Source organism: Gallus gallus, chromosome 12 (genome assembly GCF_016699485.2).
Source record: "Gallus gallus isolate bGalGal1 chromosome 12, bGalGal1.mat.broiler.GRCg7b, whole genome shotgun sequence".
NCBI classification, from domain to species: Eukaryota; Metazoa; Chordata; class Aves; order Galliformes; family Phasianidae; genus Gallus; species Gallus gallus.
Window position 1 is genome coordinate 14,425,014 of NC_052543.1, and position 23,781 is coordinate 14,448,794.

The 23,781-nt window shown below is 44.7% G+C and overlaps 1 protein-coding gene across 43 annotated transcripts in view; it reads right to left on the reverse strand.

Annotated features, from left to right (window-relative positions):
* MAGI1 (membrane associated guanylate kinase, WW and PDZ domain containing 1) overlaps window positions 1-23,781 on the reverse strand; it is a 293,011-nt gene that overhangs the window by 243,381 nt on the left and 25,849 nt on the right. For 4 of the 43 annotated variants that reach the window (XM_040646382.2, XM_040646371.2, XM_040646376.2 and 1 more), the window contains exon 1: window positions 11,307-11,473. The exons of 35 other annotated variants lie outside the window; for them this stretch is intronic. In XM_040646382.2, coding sequence (XP_040502316.1) covers window positions 11,307-11,427 — 121 coding nt within the window. In that variant the 5' untranslated portion in view covers window positions 11,428-11,473. Of the gene's footprint in view, window positions 1-1,254; window positions 1,747-2,930; window positions 10,247-11,306; window positions 11,474-23,781 lie in introns of those variants that run through there. 4 more of the 43 variants (XM_046900086.1, XM_046900087.1, XM_046900088.1 and 1 more) reach the window with 3 other exon arrangements.

A 23,781-nucleotide genomic window follows, 5' to 3' on the forward strand; every position in this document is an offset into this window, starting at 1 on the left:
ACTCACATGTGGTGGGCAGAAAAATGATCTGATATCTGGAATCGCTTTTTACAACTGGTGTGTTAAGGTGACAGACTTAGGAAAATATGAATGCAATGCAAGACTAAACCAAACAAAAAGCCTCAAACAATTCACAGCAAGTACACTGCCAGCACTTCACCAGGTAAATGAAATTAGCAAGCTAACAACTAGCAAAACGATTAAGTCCTCAAAAAAGCAAGCAAAAAAAAAACAAATTTTCAACTCCAAAAAATGCAAAGAAGCTGGCATTGCATTCTCTGGTTAACAATGCAATATGTTTATCCATTTCTCCATGGCATATGAAACTTAACTCAGTATGAAAACAAATCGCTGAAAGTCTTGGCAGATTAACAAATGTCAGATCAAATTAGGTCCTCTTTGAGACTATGCAGGGGCTGTACACATTTATCACAGTCTAACAGATTCTTTGCTTTCTTGACATGAATAGGTCAGAACAGCCCAGAGACAAAAGGCAGCAAGATCAGAAGACTCCAAGTGCACAGTTTTGGGAGGCCACTTACTGTCAGGCTTTGCTTTATGTATTGTTGGGCCTTGCTTTACAGCTACAGTTATTCACAGAGAAATGGTTTTGGAGATAGGTAACGCCACAGGAGACAGCAAACGCCAATAGAAAGTAGCTCTTTATTCTCAAATCATTCTCGCTGCAAAACTCCACAGGCCCAGCTCTAACAGGGTCATGCACATCTCAGTCTGTGAAACTGCTGTACTCTGCACATGCAAACATACCAGGCAGGTTTCAGATTACTTGCAGAAACTGGAGAGATTCCTGAGCGCTGCACAACGGGGACACATCCCAGGAACTTTACCCAGAGCTCCAGAGCATAAAGCTACTGGGCTCAGGCAGCACACACGCATATCCTCCTCCAAAGCCCAGGCTGCTCTACCACCCAACCCATTACTACCTATAGGAAACCAAGCCACACAGAGCATGGAGATGTACCCCAGCCCCAAAGGAAGCCGTACAAAAAAAAGCTGGGGGTGAGGGAAGAGGGCAACCTACCTAACAGGAGGGCTGGAATGTCATCACACACCAGTCTTTTCCATTTGATGGAGAAAACCAACTTCCCTGATGCTCTCCCGCTAGGAGCAAATAGATAACTATCTATCACCCACCCACCCTTCTCTCCAGTACCTAAGGCAAAACTTACAGCACCTGCACAACCCTTTTGAAAGAATTTATGGCTCTAGCTCACCACGTGCCATCAGACTCACCCTCTTCTCTCCAGATAGATGCTTCTGAGATAGATGCTTCTGCTGGTGGTCCCAAAAGCCTTGCAAGGGATGCTACCCCAACAAGCTTGTCTTGCCTTGTGCCCTTCTCACAGCTTCAGTCAGAGCTACTACTACCACTCTTCTCCTTCCCCTCAGCCACCAGGGAATCATTCATCTTGCCTGATGACATGATTGGTAGCAGGAGGGATCTACCATTTATCATCAGCCCCTCAAAGGAAAGAGCAAAATCCACCCAACCACCCCCCTCCCTGGCCTCTAATGCTCTCCAGTGGATGCAGGTGCAGGTAATTAAGCAGAACAAGTTGAAGCTCAGCTCAGTAAGTTATTTAAGCCTACGCTTAGCTCAGGGAGCCCCAGGTTCTCCCAATTTCCTTAATGCTACCCACAGACAGGCCAGTACCTACCTCTGCTCTTGTGCTGGCAAAAGGAGATCTGGATTTAGGAACTTGCCAGACTGATCCCTGCTAGGACAATCTGTGCTACAGGAGTCCTTCAAGTACGGACTTCCTTCATTTACATTACATTGTATCATAGGTTAATGGCTCTTATTACATAAACTGTTTTTAAAAATCACGGTACAACTAGTTCCAAAAAACACGGAAATATCCACCAACTTGAATTCTCATTATGAAGATAAAACTATAAACAAGAATATAGTCATTTTCAATAGATACCCCAGCACACACTGTTTACAAAAACAATTGTTAGGTTTCTATAAGGCAGGATCATCTTGTGCTTTTTATTTAAGGAACACAATGGTGGAGAACAGAACCATTACAATACATAAAGCAACTGTGCTTGGATGGTTACTTTGCCATTTAGTAAAACACACAAGCGAACAATATACTACTTAAAAACAATGTCTTGTAAACAGTGTTAATGGCAGAAGAAAACAATACCTTAAGAAATGAAATGAACTTATATCCTCCGAGAGCAAGTTATCATTTTGACTTGTTGATTCGAAATAAATGACTTATTAATGCTCAAGTCATTTAGGAACTGCAAACACAATGATCTATAAGTGAAGATAGGGTAGCAAACAGAAACATAACATAAATATTTGGGATTTTGTTGCTGCAGAGGACACATAGTTTCCTAGCCACATGGGGAGAGGGTTGTAGTACTGCCCCTTCTGGTGGCACCAACAGTAACCGGGCTAAGAGCATTATTTTCGGGGAAGCAAGGAATCAAGGAGGCTTTGTTTTTAAGGGAAAAAGAAAAAACAAACAACGACAACACAACACAAAACAAAAAAAACACCCAACAGCTTTTCTCGGTAAGACTTGCAGCTTGTAAAGTTCATTTACAAAACATAAGCCAGAGCCAAAGCCGCCACCAGCAATGAGCATGCAGATGTGCGCTGCAAGCCGGGCTGGCTGATGGGGAACCCTGCCCTCCCAGCCAGCAGACGAGGAACTTAATGAGAAACAAACCAAATAAAAGTGAGCTCTCAAGATGGCTCCAAACGATGGGCTCAGAATGGCAGCAAACAAAGAGGAGCGAGCGCGGCAGCCCAGGGATGTACCTTGAGAAGCACCTTTCAGACCCATTCCCTCTTACTTAAGCCCCTTCCTTGCATCTTAGGGAGAAAAAGGAAACAAAACAAGCCCTGGAATTCAGTTATGCCATTCAAACCCATGCTCGGCACTCCTTACCTGCCTTCTTTCCCACTCACTCATTCCATTTTGGAATCCCCAGACAGACAGACATGCTGCTGGAGGAGGGTGGGACCACAGGCACTCCTCTGCTCATACCTGTGTGCAGGACACTGAGCATGCTCCAAATTCCTCACCAGCCAGGTTTCAAGGGGAAAAAAGCTTCCCTGAAAGCAGATTAGAGTTGTCCCTGCACCAGCAGTGGATGAGCTTTATCCTGGATCCGTTTCAAAGCATTTAAACTTAAAAGGGAATAAAGCTGTGAACAAGTTGCACACAACAATAGCTTGTTTCAACAACTGCCCCTAAATCAACTCAAGCGAACAAAAATCTTAAGGAGTAAAACTCAGGAGGTGAGGGTCCCAATCCTGGCACTGGTACAATACACCTGTGTGTTCAGTAGTGCCTCAGTTTCCCACCTATAAACAGCAGCTGGAAATGCCTGGCTTATTCCTTCTTTTACTTGTCCTGCCCATAAAATATTTGGATAATGCTGAGGGTTTTACAAGGCATTTTTACAATACCTAAGACAACAGGGCCTTGACCTCTATTAGAGCTGCTAAACAGTTTCACATTGCTTGCATTACTGTAAACCCAGAACTTAGGCAAATAAGGAACAGGTCCCAAGTGACTGTCAGAAAAGTCTCTTCCAGCATCCAAACAGTGACAGCAATGTAATCAAAGCTGCAGGAGCCAAGACATGAAATCTCACAGATCAGAAAGGGAAATGGGCAGAAGGACGAGAGCAGCGTGCTGCTTCCCTGTGGCTGTAAGAGCACATTTGGTTCAGGGACTACTGCTTCCCCAAGGCTGAAGGCTGCCAGGAATCTTGCACCAGAAACAGATCCAATTTCCATATAGCTTCCTTCTGTCCCTCGCACTTCAGCAAGAAAACCCATTCCTCTTGCTGCCCATTTGACAGCAGGATGCCCACTATGTGTCTGTATCGCACCTCATGTGAAAATTCCTAAATCAGCCAACTTCCCACACACATTCTGTCGATGCAAGACACCGGTGCCAGCTTGGCCAGACAGCCTGGTCTGGGCCAGGGCTCCTGCATGTGCATGAACCAGGTCTTCCAATCTGCAAACATGCTCCTTTAATAGAGCTGGGAGGAGCAGGAGCAGCCACAGCACAGCCTGGTAGGAGGGGAGCAGTGCTTCCAGTACCCATACCCAGGCAGAAGCCACTGGGGTCTAACACAAACACCTCACTCCCCTGTCTCCAGGTCTTTCCCAGAGCTCACAGAAGCTATGATATCAGGCCACCTCATTTTCCTTTGACATTTAGTACAGGTTAAACTGCTCAAGGAGTAAATTTGGCTGCGGATAAGTCCTGCACAGTACTACTAAAGCTTTGAGGGAAAGAAGAGGCATGGTGAAATAAACTCCTGACAGTCAAACACTGTCATGAAATAAATAAGCCACCTGTGTGCTTTCATAGCCAATACATTGAAGGTGTTTAGGCAAAAAATCAAAATATGTGATGCAAAGGGGAAAAGATTTGTTCTGCTGCCTTCACTGTACCTCATAGGATCATTAAGGTTGGAAAAGAGCTCTAAGATCACCAAGCCCAACCCCAACCCACCCCCCCATGCCCACTAACCACATCCCTCAGTGCCACATCTCCATGGCTCTTGAACACCTCCAGGGACGGTGACTTCACCACCTCCTGGGCAGCTGTGCCACTCCTCCTGATAAAGCACTTTACTTGATAAAACAAACACCATTCTTGAGAGTATACCTCTTGTCAGGGCTGAGTTTTCAGTTTCTTAAGACTGAAAGAGAGATCAAAGCCAGACTGGCTTTGCTATAAGAGCATACAGTGATTATGGTTGAAGCCCTTTCTTTATAAACACTTCTTTTCCGTGGCTTATAACATTCTCAAAAACAAACAAACAAAAAAGCCTTTGGCTTGAAATACCTTTTAAAAAGCCTTAGCCTGGAAGGATGCTGCAAAGGGCACCCATCTGATTGGCTCTCTGGGCTACCAGAAAAATGAAAGCTGCACTTTCTACCAGGCAAAAACTGTTTGTTCTCTTCTTACGCTCTAAATATTTTTATAAGTGAGTTTTAAGTCTTCAAGCCAGATGAATATGATGCATTCAAGGAGTAAGATTTCTAGCTAAGGGAACAAAACACACAATAAACACACAAGTATCCAACAATGGGGAAGGACCCACCTGGCTTTGCAATCCGTAAAGGAAGCACCTTGAATGGGAAAGGCTCAGAGCACATCTCCAGGTGCTTTCATCTACGGCTTTTACAACAGCAGCTTGGCAAAGAGCAAAATCCATGCTTCTACAAAGAAGCTACTTGCACTTCCTCATGATTTTGCCTTTAAAAAATCAATAATTGCAGCAAATAAAGTTTTATCAGCTGTGGCAGAAAATAAACTTCAAAATACAATCATCTGCACGTGTGCTAGGAGCTTTAATATAGCCATGCTGTTAAGCAAGACAGCCTGCTGCAAGTTATCCAATCTCAACACTCGGTTCTGAGCAAATACAGCACTGAACATCTCCTTAACGACTTCAGTGCTGCCAAGACTGGTGATTTTCCCACATATCTGCTGGTTCTCTAAAAAAAATTCAGCTCCTGGAGTCATGAGATTAAGTAGAAATACGCACTTTTATTAAGTAAAAGGCTTTTAGATCATCATTTTTGCCTAAGAAATAAAAAAAAAAAAAAGCATTTACATTAGAAAATCCTAGAGCAAAAAACCCTTCAGCATTTGCCTTTGCTTTAACTACCGGGGGTAGGAGGTGCTAAGTAAGCTAAATCCTTTATTTTCCTTTGTTTTTGTTTTTTAAACTCAATTCAAGGCTTTCATGAGCATATATATATATATTATAAATTTATGCCCTGAATAATTCTGAGCAGTAAATAAATCCAAGGAAATGAGCTCTCCACCATTACTTTAATAAGGTGAAACGAGGTGACACTCACAGAATAAATTCCTAATGATTCCTCTAGCTCTTCCTGCCATGGCAGTGCTCTTTCTTCAAAATAATACCAATTTTAAAAGAAGAACAACAATCTGAAGAGCTGTAAATGCACAGACAAAACAGTGTATGTATTTCACTTTCAGCCCTTTGGCCCCAAATCCAAATATTTCCAGAGAGATTCCAGGCACCATCCCTAATACTAGAGACCAAAGTCTCAGAGCCAACGCAGTGCTGTCTCCTGGTGCCTGCCAATTCTGACCCATCTCTGGAAGCAAAATACTAAAAGAAAGGAATAATAATAAAAATGAACCCTTGTGCCCCAGCTTGGCTTGTGATGGGGCAGCGCAGTCCCAGTGCTGAGCTGCAGTTCCCAATGGGCCCCAAGGGCAGGGACAGACCCAAGGCACAGCTCTATGCAGGCCACGCATCCTTAGGGTCACAACAGGCAGGGACCAGCTCTTGGTGCTCCTTTCCCCCTCTGTTCTCCCAGCCTTTTCTTGGGCAGTCTTACAGGCACGAAGAGAAGCCCTTTGCAAATCCACCACCCTCCTCCCCTGGTTCACTTCTAAACCCCAGGGAACGGAGGCCAATAGCAGCCCTTCTTTCTCTCCCAGTAGCAGGAGCAGATCAAAGCTCCCCCATCATTTCCTCATCCACGCTCAAGCTCCCCTCCTCCAGCACTGCAGGAGAGCTTCAGGGCAGTGGTTTGGTATCCTCTTCTCCCTCGCAGCGACAGCAGCCCTATGAGACAGGTCTGCTGCCCTGCAGCCAGGACCTTCCCGCAGCAGCAGGAGGCTCCCAGCACAGCACGTCCTCACCTCAACTCTTCACCCGGCTCATTAAGACGTTCCTCCCTGCTGCCCCCCCCTTCGTTAACCTCCACAAGCACTAATGGGCTCCTTTGCAAATCCAGTGCACACTCGGTAGAGCATGGCAGGCTTTAAACGCTGATGTTCTCATGCATATACAGAAAAGCAAATTTTACTCTAAATAGAAGTGGCAGCTTCTAATTTAGGAATATACAATTTGACTGCTAGGCACAACAAAATTTACCTATTGCCCATGCAGGAAAACAGGCTGTTGCAATGCCAGCTCAATGTGCAATTTCAAATAAAGTCTACCATCTTCTGCTTTGCATGGGTCCCCTCTGCCATTAACCCTTTCTGCTCGGGCACCCTGCCTAGAAATCCCATCAGATTTTTTTGTGGATGAATTTCACTCCCTCCACTAATGCCATCGACCAGTTGCCATGAGCAATGCAAGAATTGTTTCATAGCCAGGCTGCCCATCAGGCTAAGGGCAGGGATCAGAATCCCATGGGATCTGAAACACAGGCAGAGCTTCTCATCTGCCCCATTCATCTGCATTAATTAAAAAAGCTTGCAGACTTCATTACACGTGCGTGCATATATCTCAATACACGTACACACATACACAACCCTATAAAATGCAGATTTACACCATGCACGTCATCACTGCAGAGACAAGGGAGCATTTTGCATGCACATCACCCACAGACTGAGCAAAGCTCCTTCAGACAGCCCCGCAGAGGTGTCTGCAGTCAATGGGCTCCCCAGCAGGCACAAAGCTTTATCCGCTTTATTCTGCGACCTGCTGAATTACCAGAATATGTTCAGCTGTTACACACCGATCCCAGAGCCATAATCTGCCTCCCCCCTCCACACACTCCCCCAGCAGCTGTTCAATGTGCTGGGGTATTTACAGCAGGCACTATGGGTAAAACAATGGACACTTCCCAACTCGGGGCTGGGGGAGGCAGAACACAGCCCATGCACCCCACTGCAGCACCAGCACACACTGCAAACAGCCACACAGCTGCATCCAGGGCTTATGGAAATTTCAAGTGTCTCCTCAGTGGCATTAAAAAGCTGTTGACATCCAGCACATCAAGCAGCAGAGACTGCAATTCAGTGTTTAAAGGGTGATTAAATGCAAGTGAGTTAAATTATATATCCCAAGTTGCTGGAACCGACACCATTTAAAACTCACCATCCATCCCCCATTTCCTCCAACGCTGATTACTATCCACTAAGAGATGAGCATTTTACAGGCATTGTACCACGGATTTATAAATTGGAGATAATTAAATGGGTTTGCCTTACAAATAGAGTAAAAATTTCCATTCCGTGGGCCTTCTGAGAACGCTCAGAGAGTCAAAGTGGACATTTTCGTACCTGAAAACTTGCTGCTAACTTAGGCACAAGCCTGGAGTTATTTCAGAGTGGATTCATACCAGACACTGCCGTACTGGTGAATAACCTCAGACAGACTCAGGATCTACCATTAAATCTCCTACACACAGCTCTGTAATAAAGCTCCATATAGCTGACACAAAACTCGCCTGTTTCTCCTTGATAAAGACATGGAGCGACTTGCAAGATGCTGCCTTTCAGATTTCAAGGAGCTGCATGATTCCCTGGACAGGTGATGAAGGTGCAGCCTCTCTTCCTAACCCTGCTGCCAAAGCACCCTGGGCAGGGACAATGGGAGCAAAGCCCCCTGAGAGCCTTCACTGCCCCCCACTTTCCCTGACATTTTCAAGCCAGAAAAAAAAGCAGAGTATTGATCTCACCACCTGACAGAAATGAGAGAGACTCATTAAGCATGGAGATCTCGGGGAAGGAGTCTCCAAGGGATTTTATTCACTTGAATGAGGGCCCTTGTAAAATGCCAGGAGAGGAAGAAAAGAAAAAGAAAAAAGCCAAATCCTGGTTCTTCGCTGTCAGCTGGCATCTCCCTGCACTCGTGGGAGCACAGAGCACCACAGGCTCAGAGCAGAGGCTGGGAGATGCTTGGAGGGCTGTGTCTGTGGGCACAAAGCATGGGGAGAGCAGAGGCAATGCAAACAGGAGCGACTATCAACAGTGACTGATGACACACAGCAAATAAACAGCAATGTAACAGCTTTTGCAATTATAATTCAGACAAAAACAAACAAAAATGACAACCCAGCACAACAAAAGGGAGGATGTCGGGAGGGGACCGCAGGGACTCCACCACGTTCACATCTGTTGCTATCATAACATCCCAAACAGGCAGCTCCAGAAGGCAACAGTCAGAGGGCAGGAAATATGGACGGGGCAGCAGCAAATTCTTGTGATCTACGTCTGTGCTTGAAGTGTTCATGGCCACATTGAGAGCTGAATTTATATCCCGAATCCTTGTAACAGCCCACAGTGCTGCTACTGGTTTTGACCCCATCCCCAGAAAGCACCTCTTGGGACTGAAATAGAGAGTCCAAGGGGGGTGCATAAATAAAACAGACCTTGTGGGGAGGAGGAGGGGTATAGGAAGCAACAGAGTGTGGAGGGAAAGCATTTAATAAGAACTGCCATGTTTAAGTGAGATGCCTCTAAAAAAACCCCATGTCTTCCTCAAGGCTTTGGTCTCTGCCAGAGGTGAGCTGGGTAGTGCAACAGAAAATGGACATTCTACCTGTGCAGAGTGTGGCCCAGTGCTTGCATGGAGGTAGAGGAATGGCTTTTGGGGAAATCATATATGTGGATCCCATGGAGACAGGTTTAATGCACACCGTCCGTGACAGGCAATGCTTTAACTGCTCGGCAAATCCTTCCCTGAAACAGTCACAATTTCTTTTGCTATAGCTTCATTACCCTCACAGTAAGAAATTTTTCCCCCTGTACTCACCTCGAATATTCTTTTCAGGGAAATAAAGGCATTTCCCCCCAGTGGGTCCTAAAAAGTGATCATTATCCTTTTTACAGAAATCTTTCACGTGTCAGAAAATGCATTGCCTGCACTCAGGCTTGTATTTCCAAATACAATTCCCTCAACCTCCCCTCTCAAGCCTCATCCATTTTCCGAGCCTCTGATCTGCATGGTCCATTTCCAGCCTCACCACTGAGATGGTCCTTCTTCAGCCACACACTGCCCAGCACCATTCAGTGCAGTGGGAAGTAATCATCGGCCATGTCTATGCATGACACTTCTGCAGTGGTGAACTGGAGGGAGATTTGACTCCTATTTTGAAAAAAGGAGGACCTTGGGATGCTGCTGACCTGTGAGCTGGTCACATCCAAAGCTCCTCTTGTGAATAAAGTGAATAAAGTTGGACAGATATACCTTCATCATTTATTATTTTATTCTTCCTCCCCATAGCTGCCCAAGTTAGCTGTTCTTTCAGAGCACCTCCTCCTTCTCTTCGACATTCACAGATTCCTCTGGAACTTTTTTAAGGAACCAGGGTCAGATTCTCCAATCCCCCACTTTCTGGCTCTTCTCCTATTCCAGGTCTGGTGTAAGGTTTGCTCTGCTTCTCTTTGGTCCCCACCATATCCTCCATGGAACACTGATGGCAATCACCAACAGTTCAGAGATTGATGAGACTGGTTTTCTTCAAGTAATCCACAATAATGTCATCAGGCCTGGCTGACGTCAGTACTAGACAATATTTTATTTATCTGTTCATATTCCCTACTTGAAAAAGGCTACATGTATGCATATGTAATCAACATTGCATTCTGTGAGGGCTGAAGCAGAGGAAGCACAGAGCACATCCGCCTTTCATGATCCTCATCTCCCCAGGCTTGCTCTGTTCCTGTATGACCTTTCTCGTACATTCCACTATTTTTGCAAGAACTTCCCCCAATTTGGAAGCCTCCAAATAAAGAGTTTTTCCACTAGAGGGCACAAAGACAATTTCTGCTAAATGAAAAACTAATGTTACAAGCACTACAACATAATTATTACCATTGTACCAGAGGTATCACAAACACCAATAAATGAACACTTAATATATTGAGATGCAGCTCATACTTCTGATGTGTTACACCACCAAACACCTCCAAAACTGCACAGATTGAAAGAACAGAAAATCAAAAGTGACACTGCTCTGACAAGGTCTCCTATATAACACTAAACACGCTCAGAGTTCCTCACTGCCCACAACTTTCTGTTAGCTACAGACCACAAGGTTAAGACACCACTGGAGAAAGAAAATCTATCCTACTGTTCTCTAAGTTCAGCATTTAGTCACTGAACTTCTTTTCACTGTTGATTCCTCTATCAAAAGAAGTTCTCTAGTAGCAAAGATCTTCAGTTTGCAGATACGTTTAGATCATAAGTCACCTCCTGTCTTGGGTATAGTCTCTCAGGCTCATCTATACAAGGCAGCCTTTCCAGCTTTGAAGCTTGCCTTGTAAACTTCTCACTAGTTGTATCCATAACCCTGATACTTTAACAAGTTCCTCACCAAGCTATGGTGAGGATGACTTTTATACAAACACGAATAAACTCAGTGGGATAGGGATCAAGTCGAACATCTGACTGACTACACAGATCCAACCAGCAAGACATTAGTGACAATTTCAAAGCATCTCCAGAGTTTTGTGGCCCTGGGGATTCATCAGCCTCCCCAACCCCAACAGCTACAGGTGCCTCGAACCTACCTTGCTCATTCCTGTACTTCCGAGACCCTGACCTTCCAGGGCCCAGGCCAAGGAGATGTGTGATGGCCTGGTAACCCCCTCGTGTCCTTGCATCCAGACGCAGGGCCACGCTCCCCTCCATGGCCACTGTCCCCCAGTCTGAGCGCAGCAGACTCTGCTCTGTGCCCTCCTGCTGGCCGTGCACTTCCACTTACAGAAGGTTTGGCTTCAAGAGTCAGCCCAGAGACTTTTGCTAATGGAAGAAGAGAGACAATAGCAGCACGCAGGTGCTTCCTCCCATTTAAAGTGTTTACTTGTGAGGCTCAACACAGTGACGTTACTGTGAATTAGATCTGCATGCTGTTTCAGAGTTCAAAAGGTAGCACGTAACAAAAGAAACCCCAAAATACTGCTTATTAAATTAAATGCTGTGGATTCAATACTTTTTTCTTTCCTTTTAAACTCTGCTTCCTTTGCTAATGCCAAGTAAGAGGGTTTTTCCAACCATACAATTAAAGTGGTTTGAAATGGGAAGTGATACAGACTGTACCAAAACAAATAAACAACAAAAAAAAACCCTAATAAAAGCAAAGAATGTATCAGCCTATCTCCACTGTCTATGCAGCAGGCTGCTCGTGGTACTGAAGGACAATGATGTCAGCTGCTGGTGAGGCCTGAACTTGAGACTGTTGTGGCAGTCCAAGAAAAAGCAAGAAGATGAAGAGGAAAGGTACAGCATGGCTGAGCCACAACAGAGTTAAGGAAAATGCCAGCCTGAAAGTGAAACAATGGCCTATTTGTTTTATGAGATACAGCAAGTAATTCAGCTGTATTCCACAGTAAACCATTTGGCTTAGGACTGAAACCAGGGGGAAAAGAGAGCATCTGATTCTAATTTTGTTGTCTTAAGTTTATGTTACATGAATCAAGATGTTTACTAGAGGTGCCAGACACTCAGATCCATGGTTGGACCTCGTACATAGGAAGTATCAGATGTACTGAACATCTCACAGTTCCCTGTGCAGCCAGTGAAGGCTCAGAGCTACTCAGCACTTGACAGCAAAATAATAACAACAATAATAACAACGTCAAGATGCTTTTTGGGGCATAAATACAAAAATCCAACTTACAGACATCAATTTGTAAAAATCTCAATCTTCTCACAGCACGACCTTTTTATTGTTCTGGAAGTTTCAAACAAAATATCCTTACATTCAAGACCATGCAGCTTAAGAACTCTACCTCCTTCCCACATGAAACTGTACCAAAAAAATGCCAGAAATGCCACAAGCAATACCACACATAATGAACAGAACTGGGCCCTTTCATCTGAGTGCAGCATTCTCCTGCCCACTCCCCACAGTCGCTGCTATTTCAGAAGAGCTTCCATTGATTTTCCTGCTTGGTGGGAGCGGGCTGGATGGGATTCAGCACTTTGTTCTCTGCTCTCATTTTCTGAGAGGTCCTGTGGGACGATTGCTGTGAGAGAATGCATGTCAGTTCCAGACTCCTTCCACTCTCTATCACTACTGACACCAGAAACAGCAATTCAAATCCTTCTCCCTATTGCTCTGCCACAAATGTGTGCTAGAAAGTAAGTGGCAAGTGCCACCTCCGCTGATGAATGTGGCAGCAATGCAGTGACTTAAGATCAGCAGATTAATCATCTGTAGAATTGTTTTCATGCAGCTCAGCAATGCCATGTCCACATGATTAGATATCTTCTTGAAACAACATCAGAACATGGGTGGATAAATGTCTAAAAACAGCTGCAGCAGCTCATGAGCTCAACTGTTAGCTGACAGTTTGGACCAAATCCATTCTACCTGTGCTGAAACAGACCCTCAGCACTCTCCTCCCTTTACCCCACATTCATCTGAAACAGTACCAGCAAACAGCAGTCAGGGTTCATAACCTCTTGAACCACCATCTGCTCTTCAAACAAATTTCTGGCAAGCAAAGGCCAAAGGAGCACCTGCAGTCTTCTCTGACTTACCCACAAAAATGAAGACAAGTCCCTGTCTTCAGGGCATTACCATATATGAAGTCAAAGCCAGAATAACTGCTAAGCAGTGCCTGCCTCCAATGCCCAGACCCCCCCCCAAATCACTCCAGCAGCACTTCTCAGTCTCTTACTGCTGATTTTAGCCTTTGAAAGCAACCTGTGTGCTTTATTTTTGTGGCTTCCATTCCCCTGCCAGCTTTACAGTAGTTCCAGAAGGTGCCACTGATTTAGATGCCATTGCTTTAGAGGAGATCCAAGAGAAAAGCAACTGAATGCAAACACTGAAAGAGAGCTGAAAGAAAGTAAACAGGTGAAAATAACTTCATTTGCCAGTGGTGGTTTAGCGATCCTCAAGGACACTGCATTTACTACATACTGCCTTGGGCAGGTACAAGGATGGCAAGAGGAAAGGTATTTCCAAAGCTACTAATGTGACAAAAGAGCAAGACTTAAATCCCACTGAACAGCCAGGAGCCCTGGGCTGCAGACAGCTACAGAGCATTGGCAATGCTCAGCATTCCCCACTCCCTGCTGAGGAACAAAGCAAATGGAACGCTGTAAAAACTGCCACACCACTGCCCTCAGCAGCCCTTGGGGTGATTCGTCTCCCCTGCACTTCTGAGATCTGCAATGCCCACCTCAGCCAGACTCACCAGCCTACACAGGCAGCGGCTGGAAGAAAACACCTCTATGAAACACGTACCTCTGCAAAATCCCAAGCTCCTTTTAAACACATAATTTAAAGAAATCAGTCTCGAAGGACTGCAGCCTGACAGAGATGAGTTCTGCAAGCAGAAACTGCACAGGACTCAGAAGCAAACAATGGGAGTTGACAACAGTAATAAATTAGAGGTTTTAATTGTGACAAAAATAGGCCTTCAAAAAGACCAGCAGTAACAGCATGTTCAGGATTTGCTGCATTACGTTTAGGATTCCTACCAGCAGCATGCAACAGAATATCTGAGCTGTAATCAATTTCCTACAGCCTCATGTAAACATTATAGGAATTTTGTCCTCTGCAATACTTCTTACTCTCCAGGCTGCTATAAATAAGTCAGTTATAGCCCCACTGCCTCCTTGTCTCCTATCTTGCCATCTCAAGTCACTGCTTTTCTTTCCCTTGTGCTACCAGTACAACCACTTTCCGATTCAGCAAACATTTCAGTTGTAACCCGTAGCAAAACTCTTTGCAGAATGAAGCATTTTGCGTTCACAGAGGGGGCATAGAAAGAAAAAGCTGTTTTCCACAGTTCATCTCATCCTCCTTCCATACAAGATTGGGGAAAGGAAGCCTGGCAGCACATTTCAACTTCGGGAGCCAGGAAGGACTCTCAGCTCCAGGAGGACAATTTGCCATTGGACCTTTTGCAGGCAGAGACTTTCTGGGAGATAAATTGATCCCCTGCAGGACAGGATTTGTACCCCAGCACTAAGATATAGCGCTGGAGTGGGTGGGATCAGGGGAGGGGAAGAGACACCTGAGCTGACTTCAATGCATCCCCATCCTTTGAACACTGCACTCATACATAAATGAAATAGCTATATGTTTGGACTACACAAAAGTGGATTTCTTTTTCCCCCTACCACCAGATGTGTCATGTGAAGGATGCTGTCATATGATAGCCATGGGGGAGGTCTGCAAACTTGGGAGAATGTTCTGAGCAAAGTAAACTACTACTGACAGCAAGTGGAACAGAGCCCTGAGAGGGTCTGCCAGTGGGAGGACCCAGGGAGAAAAAAAGCAGCCTTAATCTGGCACCAGGGAGGGCAAGAGAGAAAGAAAAGGCATCAGAGATTTAGTACGTGATCGTGATCACTTAAATTACTCATGGCAGAGGAACAGGAGCTGGTCTCAAGAGAACACATCCCAAGGTAGGGTTAATGCAGATCAGCCCAGGCATCAGCCATGCAGAGAGGGCACCTGTGTAGAAAAAACCCAACCTCCTTACGGCCAGGGAAAGCACCGTGCCCTGCCTGCCCCAACATGGGGCTGTTGCCAGATTACAGAACAAACAAATCATGGGTGTCCATGACGCCCGGCTCGCTCTGAGAGCAGCTGGCACGTCAGGTGTTCAGCAGCACACACGTCCCACAGTGCTGACAGCTGCGCTGTTATTGTACTTTTGTCCTCTTTAGAGCATAAGCTCTCCAGGGGCAGGGACTGCACCTTCACTGATGTATTTACAACATCTCACGTGCTACATTCTCCTAACACTCCATTACCGAGGCTATTCAGAAACTGCTGTCATGAAGATGCAATACTCACACCTGACTCCAGCCACCCTTTGCTTAAATCAGCATAGCTCAGGATTCACTAAAACCCTATAATGCCTGCCAGGTCAGCTTAACTGTGCCAATATTGAAGTGAGCTTGATGTAAACCCTATAATTTTCTAATTCATTTTGTTAAATAGCTCCCAATATAGACAACAAATCAGAACAACTGCACAAAGACTCCCCAGTTATCAATACAGTGTCAGCAATATGAGCCTGTGCAAAGTTCTCAAGCTGCTGAAGACTCTCCTGCCCCTACATGTGGATGCTGTGAGCCCCTGGCACTGCATGCTGTCCATAGGCATGGCAAGGGCTGAACTTGAGCTTCCATCTGTGACAGCTCAGCACTGAGTGCTGCAGCACACTGAGGCGAGCTGCAAGTGAGCAATGCAGAGAGGGTACATCAGTGCTCAGTGCACTAATCCAGGTAGACAGTGGGAGGTGGGGGGTGGGCTGGGGGGAATGCGCTAAAAATGCTTTTGACAGGGTGAAAAATGAGAGCAAAGTGAAACACAGCTCAATCCGTCAAAACAAAATCACAGCAAACCTCCTGAAAAGAAGGAAAAAAACCCACAGCTCAACTCATATTCTGTACTAACCAATAAATACTGCATTCATTTTCTTGAAGATAAGGGAGTGGGTTAAGTTTGCCAGACAACGCACTGAGTAGATTTGAAAGGTAATCACACCAGAAAAGCTATCTATCAAATTCTGAAGAGGTTCTAAACGTAAGACGATGAGGACTTCCTTCCACTTTGCCATTCCAAAAGACTTGCAAGATAGTTCTTACAGTTGCAGTGTTGGCCTGCAGGGTGTCTGCTCCAGGCAGGCTTTGCCCTTTCCCTCCAAGTTCACCTGCCAAAGAGGAGAGATGGGGTTCTTCAGAGCACCCAAATCACAAATTGGCACAGAAAGATCCCACACAATGCATTTTTGGTTGCAGTGTTAAGGTCAGCCTAATATTCAGAGTACAGAGTATCCATTAACCTGGTGAAGGAGTCCTAACAGCGTTACCCTCAGGGTATTTTGAATGGTGAGGCAGCTCATAATTAGCTTAGGTGGGCCAACCTAATTATTCATAGCCAGAAGGAGCATCTCCCAGTGCAGGAGGGGATGTATTGATAGTTCTCTCCTGATAAGCCCATTGTAAGCTTTCAGAGATGAATGATCAGAGCATTTGGCTGTTTTCTCACAACCTGGAGGTGCGTGCAGTAAGGAGCAAGGGAGGCAGGAGCACAAAGCTGGGTCTGTGTGTGGCTGTCAGCGAAATAAATAAAGAAGGCAGACAAAAAACAGGCTTCTGTCACACTACAAAGTGAAATTGCAATTTGCTAGCTTCATTTTGCAAAGGGCAGTTCTATCTGATGCATGTCTATTCTATATAAATGTTTGAACACGCTTTTCCATAAAATCCATTTTAACAAAGGCCTCCAACATTAAAAATAGGAAACAATATGACAAAAACAGTACAGATGTGCAGCACCCCATATATATATATATATATATTCAGAACTGCATTCACACTGTAAAAGCTTGATCGTTCCTCCAAATAAATCAACATTAAAACAAATAATCTGATTTCCCAACACTTCCACTCCTGCAGACCATTTCCCTGCTCAGACCTTCATTAGCTGTAGCAGTTACACACAGAAATTAATCTGCATTAAACTGGGACCTGGTGCAAAACAGATGTGAGGAGGGAACATATATTAAAAAATAAATACGTAAAAAAGAATTTCGTTTTCCTGTTTCTCATTTACTTTTTTTTCCACGGTGTCTCCTAACATTTCTAAGCCCCCCTGAGCACACACAGCTTTTCCAATTGCATCTGCATTGTTTTACCCTCTCCTCTTTATCCAGTCCATTGCTTGCCTACTTTTTTTTTTTTAAACTGAGGCCAAAATTCCACCACTTCTGTGTCAGGAATTCCCTCCCTCCTCCCTCGAGCTTTCCCCTTCCATTACAGATTAACTCTTACAGATCCCCCTCCTCCCAGCCAAGGGCCTGGCGTCAGGTTCCCATATTCCCTGGGCACCCTTGCAGAGAAGAGAAGCCACCCTTACTGTCAGCAAGTTTGGGCCACTTCATTTAGGCAAATATTTACATATGTGCACGCCATATTTCATTGTCAGATATTTTTAAGTGTGTGTGGGGGGGGTAAATCTTGAGGAGCTCTTTATCAGACTGACTTCAGTTCCACCACTGATTTTAGCATGGCTGCAATCCTGCTTCTGGCAGCAGCACATGAGAGGATTCCTGGCACTTGTAGCATCCCGGATAACCTTCATGCAACAGAGATGGGGAGAAGCAGTACAGTGGAGAGAAGAAAATGAAAGTTAACTGCTGGTTACAATTCCCGCTCTCTGGCTCAAACAAAGCCTCACTTAAGTGCTACTTCAGTATTTTCATTTATTAAAATACATCAAATTGGGGTCTGCTGGAGGAGGAAAGGGAAAGATATACTGTTTGAATATCTAACATCACTATGGTCTAACGATTTTAGTATTTATTGAACCGCTCCTAATTACACAACTCCTTACTGCCTTCACTTAAATGTTCTGTCCAGTGTCCCAATTAGTGTGATTTATCCACAGGCACAGAAATCACACAAATGAGACTTAGGGACCTGCAGCTCTGAGCAGGGCAAGCACGCACATAAAGGCATTTTGGAGGGTCTCCACTCCAAGTGCACTTTCATTAAACCTCCAGATCTCAGACAGAACTCACTGCTAGCACCTACAGAGCTGCATCTTAGGCTGGATTGAGTTCTACCTCCATAGATGTGTGTCTGTCACACACGAGTACTCATGGTGACCCAGAGACGAGCCCCGGACTGTCTCAGGGATGTTCTTCCTCCAATAAGCCTGCTGGCATCTACCTGAGATTCCAGAGTCAGTGCCACCACCCCTGCAGGACACCGATTACCTCAGTCCCCCTGCACTCCTTGGATCTGCCCCTCCCAGAAATTTCCTCACCCTTTTGTAAAGCATAACTGGAAAGGATATGTATTTTAAAAGGGAAAAATCTGGGAACTGCTACCCAAACAGTAAATGACGTGGCAAACTCTGCTTCCTTCCTTCTCTGGATGAAACACTCGTGAAATTAGTCACCTCCAATTCCCAACTTTAAAAAGTGCCTACATTCAGTGACACTGACTGACTCCCTCAAAGCAGCTATAGAAACATATGTTTTTTAAATCAAAAACAAAAATATCACGCCTAGAATCAGAAAGCTTTTGCTCCTCCAGTCACCTTTCCCCTTCCAGTATGCTCACGTCTGCTCTCCTCTCTCTTTCTCCATTAAGTTCCTGTGTTTATCACATTCAGAAACACTGCGTGTCCTGTTCACCATCATATCCACACTGCATAGGTCCTGCTGCTCACCTTCAGCCACGCTACACTAACAGTTGGCTGCTACATAAGTTGGGAGCAAAGACACTATTGAAGGTAAACGCATTTAAGAAAAGCAGATTACTCTCCCTCTTGCTCTGGCAGTGCTATACCAGGGCATCTATTGCTGCTGGCACCCACCAGGCTGCACCCTGAGACCTGCGTGGAACAGACTTGATTTTGGCAGCTTACTAGAGTAATGTGGTGAATTGTGCCCAACACTCAGCAGGCTTTGGGCCACCTGAGCTGAGCAGCCAAGATGATGCCTGGGTGTAGCATACATCACTGGAGGCTAGAACTTAAAACATTCTCACTTCCAAACCTGCACTTTTATCATTTCACACAGAATTAATGTTCTTCCTAACATGCACACATTGATGCAGAGTAAATCGCAATTAAAAAAAACAGGAGGGCAAGAAAACAGTGGGAAATTAGTAACATAAAACCAATTCTGACAATATGAAACTGTTGTCACTCCTGAATTAGCCTGTAGGCCATTTATCAGCTGTTTTGGGTCTTGTATTTGTTTCTCCTAATTTTTCCAGACCATGTTTCAGCAAAGGAAGAATTTCCTCTTGACTTAGGATACTTGTTTTTCAAAGTAGATGGGTTTTATTTTCTGATTGTCCCTCCAGTTAAGCAATATCAACCCATTCGGATTCTGGTGCCCAGTTAAATCATCACTCTTCAGATCCAACCCTGGGTACCAAAATGACAAAGGCCAAGCACCACAGAAAATACAATGGTCTTATGATGGACAGACAATGTGTAGAAATATTACCTTATCCTCATTCTGCCATAGAAGAAGAAGAAAAAAGCCAAAGCTAAAATGTCTGCCAATAGAACCCAGCAGCTATGCACACCTGCTGGAACAGGACCAGTCCAGCAAAGGGCGTGAGGAAATGCAGGGGAAAAAATGTACTTCAAGCAGCAACAATGTATTGGGTGACACAGAAGCACAAATACTCTTCTTTGTTGACACACCAGTCACAACCAGGCACTCAAGACTCCAAACACTCCAGAAACAAATCCAGGCATCAATCTCAGCTCTGTGGCCAGTATCTGCGTTTTGCAGAATAAACATGGCAGAACAAATCCCTCCAGAAACCACAGGCTGCAACTTTTACACGCTGAGTTTTAAAGCATAAGAGCAACAGAAGGGTGCAGTTTAGTTTTAAAACCTGTTCCCAGGCTAAAACCCTCAATTATGGAGTGACATTTACATGGACAGAGGTGTTTACAAACCTCTCCATGAGGATTTTATACACAGAACAGCTGCCACCAGCTGAAGGGCCCCCCTGAGAGCTCTTAGCATTGCACCGTGCTTTTCCTGTCCCCAGAGGTGACCCATCTCTTGCAGTCTCACCATCAGCGTTAATTTGGGACCAATGACTCATGATTCCTGTTTTCCTGAACTTTCAAACCTGGTATGTTGTTGCTTTTTTTTTTTTTTTCCCCTCATAGCCACAGGAAAGGTAGGAAGAAGTAAAAAATAAAGACAAACAGCCCAGATGCAAAATTTCTCACATACCTCTTCCAAAATGGCACCACTGGGGAGAAGCATTCCAAGACTTTAAGTTTCCATTTGGCATAAACAAGGAGCCTGGCACCAGAAATGCTGAAATCACACACACAGGAAAAAAAACCAACTCAAAAAACCCACAACAATACAGACAAGGCTCCCAGGACGTCTGGTCGTAGGAGGCCAGGCTCTGCCTTTGGTGCTGCAGTGGTCAGCCTCTGCCTTTGGCATCCTCTCCCTCCAGCATCATGAAGGACAGCTGGCACTGAAGCTGGAAGATTTCTGCACTCTGCCCATTTAAAACACTCTGCAGAAAGCAGGTTGGCAGGTGGAAGCCCATCCCAGGCGTCCAGGCCGTTGTGCAAGCACACGGCGCCAGGCCCGGGGCTGAAGGCCTTACTGACTGTGCACTGTGAAGATGCAGACTGGCGAAGGCTCCACATGTGGTACAGATGGATGCAGGCTTCTGACCCTGTGCCCACACACCTCTCTGCCCAGAGACCCAAGGTGCAACCTCAGTAAATCAGTCTTAATGGGATCTCTGCCATTAACTCTGACCAAACGTGACGCTGCTTCACTTCCCGGCAGCCTCTTGCCCACCTGGCAGGGATCGGGGCAGGGGGAGGCCGGCAAACACCAAGGCTGCTCGCCTGAGGCAAAGCAATTCCAGTGGAAAGCATCCCCAGCATCCTTGGTATTAAATGCTTCTGGCAAAGACAAAAATGTGTTCAGCTTGCATTTTTTTTTCACCGAAGTTCTGTAAGAGTCACATCTTTCCCAAAAGCTGCCCTCACAGGCTTGAGCTGTGGGAAAAGGCAGATCTCACACAAACACGAGACAGCCCAACTCACTGACTGCCTGGGGCCACTTTTCCAGTCTGGTTCCCCACCAGAAGTACAATTCAGCACCCACACTACACACACAAAGCGCTGAGCCTATACCCATCACTGTGTCACCCTAATTTCCTGTGATTAAACCTCTTTCAAACCCTCATCTAAATACAAATAGAAAAACGAAACATGCAATCAAGCAAACATCTAAAAAAAAGCCTCGACTACAATTTGGCTGGACAAGAGCATTATGAGGAGCAGCTGTTTTTTCCCCCAAGGTTTCTGAATTATTTTATTAGCATTCCAAGAGCTCTTAGAAGAGGCTGAAAAGACCCCATTAAATCACCCAACATTTAACAGTCCCATTTATTACATTTGGCCCTTCCCCCTCTGCCCAGAGCAGATCAATCTTTTTCTTTTCTTTTCTTTTTATTTTTTTGCTTATTTCCTAACTTCATTCACTCTGCACACAATGGATTTCTATCACAATATTGGATGGGGAGCACCTCATCTATTAAAATGCCATCACTATCAGCTCTGTACATGATGACTTCCGAGAGGAAATAACATTGCTTTTTTTTTCTTTTCTTTTTTTCCTCTCTTCACTCTACAGCTTCACGTTTTCCCATTTTCTTGCTAGGAAAAGGGCAGTGTGTTCTAAGACTGGGACTTGTGAACAAAAACCAAAAAAACTATGGAACAAAGAAAGGCCTGAAAGCTGAATGAGCCATTCTGAACTCCTGCAGAAAAAAAATTGTTTTCTAGCTTGAAGAAAATGTTACCTGGGGAAGTCACTGGATGAAGGAAAAAAAAAAAGGATTGTTTTTTTTTATGTGTGTTTTGTGTGTGTGTGTCAGTTTGAACCGTATTCAATTTCATCCACAGAGTTTTTATAAGACAATGAATCAAAAAATTCCAAAAAAGCACAGTGAGCACTCATGTTTAAACCCAAGCAAAGCCTGGCCTGACAACTCTTCTGAGCAACCCGAAGCCAGCTTCCCATGCACATCTCCCATCCAGGAATGACATTTGCCCCAAGACCAGAGGTTCTGCCCTGCACTACCCGACGTCAGACCTGTGTTCCCCAGGCTGGACCAGGACAGTTCACTGGATGGAGCAGAGACAGTAATATGTGCTAAGATGCTTCAGAGAAAAGTTCTGAATATCAATTTATATCCTGAAGTACAAATCCCCAGCCCTTTCAACATTGTTAATTTCAAAGGGTCAGGGTTTTTGGAGGGTGGCTTTTTGCCTTAACTATCCCTATTGGCTGTTTACTTATTGGCACTCTCTCAGGCATCGTTGAATGTTTGGCCCTCAGTAACACCCTGTGGTAAGGAGCTCAGTAAATTACCACAGGGAAACCATTCCTTTATTCCTTTGGAGTTCAGCATTATGGCCGCATAGTCGAATTCCCAGAGGTCAGGAAATGAAAATATTAAATACTCTAATAACATCACTAAATAAGTCATGTTTTACATGTATGTCATTCCAGTGAAATATTTTTCCCATTTAGTCATTTAGGGATGATTAAATCCCAATGCAACTCATTCTGGTGTCAAAGGCTCATGCACAAGAAAGAGAACTGAAGGATCACACAGAGGAATCTGGTACAGGATATAACATAACTGGGCAACCACTACTGCACACTTGAATTTCATAGTCTGATTTTGTTGATTCTAACTAGACAAGTTTAATGGCACTGTAATTATATAAATTACCTGGAATATATAACACTGCATAAACACACGATAAATTAACTGTTACAGAGGAAATGCCAAAGAAATATTACAAACTGAGTTTCTCTCTGGTTTTCTGCCTAAAAAAACAAAGACTGTGCAACTGCAGCAAAACAAGATGAGCAAATCCAAAGCTTCTGCGAGCAGCCTTATTTCTGCAGACCTGTGCTTAAATCTGGACAAGTAAGGGATTTCCAAGAGTCTGAGGACTGTAAACCAACAGGTACATCTCTCCCAAGGCTGTCACACAGAACAACTCAATTTACTTGTCTTTTTAACAAGCAGAGATGGGGCAGAGGCAAATAAATCTGGATGAGAATTGCAGCCTTTCTGGAAAAGGTAGGAGGAGCCCCTTACTTCACATTTACCCAACAGCCGGGTCTGCAGCCCAGAGCCATACAAACACTCCTTCTCTTGACACTCATCCTCTTGAAGAAAGAGGAAAAAAAGGCCTGCAAACCACTGAAGGGAGGAGCATAAAGTCGGTATACGTATATACGCATACTAAAGAAAAATCAAACCATAGGCTTTTGAATACAGCCAGAAGAATAAAGCATCTGACTTCAGTCATCAAAGAAAAGGAAATTCAGAAATAACACCGACTCCCATTACTCAGCCCAACTGTGCTCGTTTGTTACAACTCACACAGGCCACCCAAAGTTAAGAGACCTCCAGAAAAATGTTCAGCTCAAAGGGATATGTAACAAAGGAGCCCAAGGCAGGTTATGTGGTTGAAAT